General features: G+C 40.0%; 1 protein-coding gene across 3 annotated transcripts in view; it reads right to left on the minus strand.

Annotated features, from left to right (window-relative positions):
- Positions 1–7,492, minus strand: part of Mdh1b (malate dehydrogenase 1B) — a 39,399-nt gene extending 31,907 nt beyond the window's left edge. Inside the window, exons 1-2 of one of the 3 annotated variants that reach the window (XM_031367726.1) lie at positions 7,196–7,492; positions 2,236–2,348 (exon numbers count right to left, since the gene is read on the minus strand). In XM_031367726.1, coding sequence (XP_031223586.1) covers positions 2,236–2,348; positions 7,196–7,217 — 135 coding nt within the window. In that variant the 5' untranslated portion in view covers positions 7,218–7,492. The remainder of the gene's footprint in view (positions 1–2,235; positions 2,349–7,195) is intronic. The other 2 variants (XM_031367727.1, XM_031367728.1) reach the window with 2 other exon arrangements.
- Between the last annotated feature and the right edge of the window lie 12 nt (positions 7,493–7,504).

Here is a 7,504-nt window from a genome sequence, read left to right on the forward strand (position 1 = left end):
AAGTATTTATATACCCAAAAGAAACATAGAGGATTAATTAGGGAGGTGGCTTGTAAGAGAACAACAAAGAGTGAGACTGAATGCTTTGCTTGAATTTTGTAACTTGTGTATCAAGTTTGAAGAAGAGGACTTTATAAGTTACTCTTTCTCTGAGATGTATGCTTTTCCAAATTATCACAGCTAATGAACAAAATTCTTAACCTCACCTAATGTCTGTGCCACCCTCCAAGCAGAACCATTTTTCATTGAAATGGTTAGTGAATGACTTTATGGATAGACCATCTTAATACACACACCATTTCTTAAATGAATGTAACCTGTTCTCCGTGAGCTGAGAATAAACTCACTCACTCAAGTCAAATAGCTTTGACCATAGCAGGAAGTCTGTATTCAAAAATTGTGCCTACAGTTCATTTCTTGGTGCAGCAGAACTGTCAACTCGCAGCTTAGCTATGATGGAGGTAAAATCCTTTGGTCATGTGAGGGTTATTGAAGTACAGCCTTATTACAATGAAATCCAATGTCTAAAAATTGTTCTTATTTTGGGCTTGTACCACAGTAAGATACAAGATTTTAAACTCTACTAAATACAAAACAAACAAAAAGACTTTATATATTTAAGTTCATTTAAGAAAATACTAGTAGTGATATACTATTTTGAAATATACGGTTAATATGTTTGGAGTTATTTAAAATTTATATTGAGAAAAATGTATTTTAACTATTGCTGTAGATGAGCATCTACATAAGACTGTTAAATTGATTGTTGTTTTATATCAAACAATTTTTATAATACTTATTTTTATTATTATAATATTTTATAAATTTTAAGGAATATGACAAAAGATATTGTAGGTATTGAAGAGGGTTCTCTGGGAGGAGTTGGGGTACAAAAGGGAAACAAGAATGTGATTTAATTCTATTTACTTAAAATATGTTTTTGAATGTTAACAAATTCAGATAAATTGAAATCATGTAACTTTTCTCATCATAATGCAATAAAATTTAAAATAAAAAAAGAGGAGTCTCACCTTTCAACTACAGCTGACATTGATCACAGTAAGATGAGTGAACAGCAGGCAACAAAGAAAGCTTTTTGGGGAAAGGGTAACTGTGTGTGCTCATCAGGAGCGTGTGCAACAGCTACTGCCCAGAGTGAAAAATATTTAACATCTAGGTTATCATTTGGGCACTGTCCTTGAGTCTCTGGTTCAATTTTGAACATACAAGGGAAAGTCTAATAGCCATGTCTTGAAGAGGGACTGAGGCTCACATCCCTCAAGTACACAGAACTAGGTCATCACACCTAACAAGTGGCCCAGGGCAGTAGAGGGAGACCTGTAATGGATGGTAGTGAGGAGAGATGAGTGCCAGCTTGGCTCTGAAACTATGTGTAGTGGGGAATATGGTTCATTAGCAAGCCTTCCTCTAATAGAGTTTTCCCAGGGAAAGATCTTGGTATGAATCCCAAAAGAGCTCTTACCAGATGGTGTGAATTTACTTAATGGAGCACACGGATCCAGAGGCACAGTAGGTGGACTGTAGCTGATACTCATGAATAGTCCAGGTCCCTTCCCTCTTAAAAGCAAGGCATGTGTGCCCTTAGTCACCAGGGATAGGAGAAGCCAGGGGATAACTGCTGAATCTCTCTCTAGGATTGACCTCAGTTAAAGGGATTCCTCTTGACTAAGATTAAGCCCCCTTCTTTGGGGTATCCCACATCAGGTGACTGGTTGATGCAGGAATACAAAGGCTCAGCTACTTTTCTTCAGTGTGGAATGCCTTTGAAAGGATCCTCAACATGATTTCCCGATATGTTCTCCAGACTCCTCTGCTGCAACTGTATTGTAGCTCAACTCCCCCGGAGCCCCACCTAATACTGCTGTCTTCACCTTCATTCCTTCTCAAGATTCTCAGAGAGCACTTTCCAGTAAGAGCTCACCTTATAAGTAATGAAGTAGAAACTACCTGTTTTCTTGGTAGGCTTGGGCATAGAATCAGCACATTTATTCCACTTACTGAAGACTCCTTTGTGCTCTTAAGTATTAGCAAAACAAAACAAAAAAAAATCCATGTCTTAAGACAGACAAGGAAGGACTCATTTTTACCAGTATTCAAATATTGTTAATACGTGATCAGTCACCTTCAGAAGTTGACATGATATACTAGTAAGTATTTCACCAAAATAGTACTTTATCTTGTGTAAATGCATTTAACAACTCTAACAGTTCTTACCTCCCACTCGTCAGGATGTTGTGTGATCTTAAAAATCTGAAAGTCGGGAAGATTCTTTTGTAAATAGTCTGCCAGAAGTTCTGCCTTAGCATAATATGGGCAGTTTGCTTTACCTAGAAGAGTTCAAATTAGCTGTGCTTTCTTCTCAACACACAAATTTCCATGAGGTTATGAGGGTCTTATCATTATAACCATACACTTAGAGGATGTACTATGGCTATAATTTTATAAGAAAATCTCAGAATAAACTTATTTAACACAAACGTCTAATTTTTGTTATATTAATAAAAATAAGATACATTTCATAGATCAGAATCTTACACAATAACATTTTGAGGAAAAGGAGATTTTTTCTTTTTTTATTAGATGTTTTCTTTATTTACAATATCTCCTTTCCCAGGTTCCCCTCCAAAATAAAAAAATAAAATAAAATAAAATAAAAAAACAAAAACGAAAAAAAAAAAAACCCTGCTCCCTCCCCCACCCAGCACCCCATCCCCTCCTCCTTACTGGCCCTGGCATTCCCCTACACTGGGGCATAGAACCTTCACAGGGCCAAAAATGTTTTAAATATGTACTTTCCTCTAGGACTCCATACGACCACATAAGAGGTTATAACATACTACTTAAGCATGAGATACTAATAGTGAGCTATTCAGTAGCATCCGCTTAAGGGCCCATGGAGATGGCTTAACTGATATAGGCACTTGCCAACAAGCCTGAAGACCTGAGTTTCATCTCCAGGACACACACTCCTGTTAGATTATCCTTTAACCTTTGCACTTCTCCACGTAAAACAAATAAGTTAATGTTAAAAGAAATAGCATTCAAAGGTAAAGTGTGAAGTAAGGGGTGGAAATATAGTCCCTTTTAGATTTGATGTGTGGTCCAGAATTGTGAAGAAGCTGAGGAAGAAGGAAGAATCCGGGGCTAACTTCTATTTTTGGATTGACCTAATTGGAGAGAAATCATGGGCGAGAGATTCAGACAAACACATTAGTGGGAACACACAGGACATGCGGAAAGACGTGATTGGCAGGGCATCTGATGTCCAGTGATGATGATGTGAAAGATGTGATTGGCAGGGCATCTGATGTCCAGTGATGATGATGTGCAGGTGCCTATAGAGAATGTTAGATGCACACTTTTTTTTTTTTCAGTGAGGAGCATGCAGGAAGTTAATCCCCCTCCCCAAGAAGGGATGATTGTCAGTTTAGGAGGACAGTCTGAGTGCAGTACCTGCTGTGGAACCCTCTTCCTCTGCCTCACAGAGTCTTCAGCACCGACGCTTCTCAACACCCCTCTATGGAGAGAGAAGCCTCTCTATCCAGTTCAAATCCATTGTTAATTACTTCAAACTCACTTTAGGGCTCACATTTAATGACCCTGTCCATTTTATTGGGAAATAGCTTGTAAAAGCCCTGCACCCGAGATGATCTCGATGACCCGCCTTTTCTGGATCCAGATTCCTTCTGCCCAGGCACTACTGAGAAGATGGTGGTGAGGTGGCTATAAAGAGCAGAGACATTTCCAAAGGAAGAGGATTCTAGTTATGCTCTGAAGCCCACATCGCTTGTCTTCTTGGAAACCTTGCTGAGCAAATTTTCCCTGCTCCATTAGACTCTTCTGTTTTTAGTGTCTCCTTTTGAACTTATTTAAAGGCATTTCACTTAAACTTCAGATTCTCCTTCCTAAGAAACAAAAAGGTCTGTTTCTTCTCCCCAACTATTGCTTTCTAGATGATCCTTTCTGTTAAAACTTAAAGGAAGTTGTTTGTTTGTTTGTTTGTTTTAAATTTTTGAGACAGGGTTTCTCTGTGTAGCCCTGGCTGTCCTGGAACTCACTCTGTAGACCAGGCTGGCCTCGAACTCAGAAATCCGCCTGCCTCTGCCTCCCAAGTGCTAGGATTAAAGGCATGCGCCACCACTGCCCGGCCAGAAGTTCTTTTAAACATCTTATATCCTTGCCATCCACAATTCTTACATTTATTCAATTTTTATTCCACTATTATCTAGCATTTCACACAATTTCCCAGAAGGTGGCAAGGGACCACCAGACCCTTAATACAATGAGTAATTTTTTTCATCCTCTCTTCTTTATCCCTGGTAGCATTTATCATGGTTGTCCATTTCCATTTCCAGTAGAGTAAATCGTGCATGCATCTCTATGGTGGGATATTCTGCAGGTTTCCTTTCTATATCTCTGGCTAGTATTTTCTGCACTTTGTAAGTTTCTGTTCCCTCATCCATCTATTAAAAGGTACTGTTCTGCAAGGCACGTAATTTCATACCTTATCTGTGTATTTTCCTGGCCAAGCTCCTTGGTTTCAAGGGGCAGTCTGTGTTCCTAACTCAGGTATTACATCTTATCCAGATGCCTACATTTGCCTGTGTGCTGCCATCTCTTTCAGAATGTATCATGGGCACTCTCAGCAGGGTAAGCTGGATTCTAGTCTGAAATGACTAAGGTCCTGCCATCTTGTTCCAACTCCACTTTGGGTTTGTTTAAATGATTCTCCCTTTCCCCACGATGGTTGTGTCTCTCTTGGAAACCCATTCAAGATTTCCATAGCCTCGACCATGCTCTCTAGATGTTTTAACCAAAATAATTAAACTAAAATGATTAAAGAAGACATAAGTTAAAAATAATTGTCATGTTATGTCTGAAATAATTAACAACTGTTCTGCCAGCAATGAATATTTCAAGGATATTCTGATCCTCCTCCAACTTTGATGAACATCACACTCTTTGTGGTTTTGCCTTTAAAAAAACCTTGTACTCCAGCTCTTGGGCATCAAGAGACTTTCAGAGGCACAAGTCCACTCTTGTTCTAGCCACTAATAAAAAGACTAAAAACTTTAATCAGCTTAATCACTGTAGTTGTCAATAACTACCTCATGTGGATCAGTTTTATTTTAAGACTTCTACCAAAAAAATTGTAGGAGATTTTTGCATCTCTTATAGTAGTTATGTTTGTCTCCTTATTTAAAAATATTGAGATTAGACAGGTGTAGTGGTGCATATCTTTAATTCTAGCACTCTGGAGGAAGAGACAGGCAGATCTCTGTGAATTTGGGCCCAGCCTGGTCTACATAGCCAGGTTCAAATCAGCTAGGGGGACATAGTAAGACTTTGTCTCAAAAGAGAGAGAAAACACTCTGAGTATCTAGATTATTAAACATATTCTTCTTATAAAAAGTTCTTCAAATGATTCTCAGTCTACCCAGTTACCCATAGCTTAGGAGTATAACTTCTCCTTTATTTCTCATAGTCGTTCAGTGAATTAGACATCCTCTTCAACACATTTCGTCTCTCAGATCATTCCTCAGTCTACTCCTCTGCTCCATTCCCACCCCCCACAAGCAGCTCCTTCTGTGTTATATAGCTCCAGTCTTCTAACTGGCCTCCTGTTGTATCCATAACATTCAGGGAAGATGCGAATTTCATGGCCTTATCCCTTTATACATAACCTTGTAGGTACTTTTGCTAAAGTCTAAACTATTGAATGTGGCTCAGAAGAATCTGAATCGTCTCATGTGTCCTCAGCCTGGGATGCTCTTTTCCTTGCACCTTTCTTCCAGCCCAACTAAACGCATTTCAAACGTATGCTTACCAACTACTCTCAGTTATCATCAAAGTTGGCCAAGATCTCTAGCAAGATCTAGATACTGGGACCGTGGCTTCCTGCTTCCCTGGCAACTGCACCATCAAGGGCAGCTCAGGGTCTTTCAGAAGAGCTAGGGGTTCAAAGTTACTACCTGAGTGCTATGAGTTTTCGTTCACAACCGTATGTGGTCTTTATAAGCACACTCCAGCTCTACTCCCTATTATCCACGGCTAAATCATTATGCTTCTTCCTGATTCCTCTCTACTTCATAACTCTAGTTGTTCAGACATCTCCTTAACCACTACTCCCTCTGGGAAGTCCTTGTCTGGGTAGACCCTCTACCACTGTCCTCTCTAAAACACTGCCCTGTTACTGTTATATACAAAACACCCTGAAATTTTCTACTGTATGTATTCCCACCATCCAGTTTTCTAGTGCTAAAACATATTTATCAGAATGTATAGTGAAGCAAAGGAAGTATTTCCAAAGAGATGCCAAATGCCAATTATGTGTAACAAAGAAGGCCAACTAAGGCAAGACTGAATAGTTCATCTAAGAAGTTGTTGGTGATTGTGGTTGAAATAGTTTGTGTAGAAAGGCCAAAGGAGAAGCCAGACTGAGTGGAAAGAAGGGCTAGAGGTAGAACAGGAGGGAGCTCTTTTAACAAACTTGGTGAGAAAAGAGGAGCAGATGCAGTAAGCAGTCTGTCCCAGTGAGTGGTTGGTGTTGCTTCCAGCTGTCGAGATGGCCTTTTAAAAATGCAGACTCATTGACACTTTGACATTATTTTTACCTAAATTCGTTAACTGTGTTCAAGATTTAGTTCAAACCATTTTTTTTTGTTTGTTTAAACTAAATGTCTAGTTTATATTTTGTAATTCTAACCCCAGGCCCTGCCATTACTCCTACCTCAAGGTCCTCCATTAGACTACAGCTCTTCTAGTCTTTGCCTTTATCTGCAGGTTGGTTCCTTTAACAGGTTCTCTAGTTAGTTCCTTCTCTCCATCCATCCCTTGTGTTCCCCATCCCGACAACCCCGCAGAGGCCTGTGCAGTTGTATGTCATTACATTAATCATAGCAGATCAAAGTAATTCCTTATACGTTTTGTACCCGCCCCCCACCCCCATCATGGGAATTAAAACTCGCCAAGGGCAGAAGTGAGAACTTTCCCCAACGTGTCTCCACTGCTCATCAAATCTTGGCACGTTGCTAGGGTCTATCAAGCGTCTTTGAAAGAATGCCTAGAAAGCCTGAGTGATATGTCTAAAGGATGGGGCTGAAGAATAGAAGCCAGTTAACAAGGCTAACGAACACCCATGGGAAACTCCATGGTTTACTGGAGAAGCACTCACCCGCAATCACAAATTTGGCCATGATTTCTAGCAAGACCTAGAAACTGGGACCGCGGCGTCACCGTTTCCAGGCAACCGCGGCCGGAAGGAAAACTGGCGCAGGCGCTCTCAAAAGAGGCTGCACTGCCAGAGGCTAGAAGATCAAAGTCACTACTTGAATGTATTGAGTTTCTGTAAACAAAAATACATGGACTTTACAAGCTCCGTGCTTTTCTAAGGCTCTCGGCTCTATCTCTTTATCCGAGAATAGAAAGTATTCTTCTGGCAGGTTTTCTTCCCCGTCTACACGTGGCCTTCTATGGCCGCTGC

This window comes from Mastomys coucha, unplaced genomic scaffold (assembly GCF_008632895.1).
Source record: "Mastomys coucha isolate ucsf_1 unplaced genomic scaffold, UCSF_Mcou_1 pScaffold14, whole genome shotgun sequence".
NCBI classification, from domain to species: domain Eukaryota; kingdom Metazoa; phylum Chordata; class Mammalia; order Rodentia; family Muridae; genus Mastomys; species Mastomys coucha.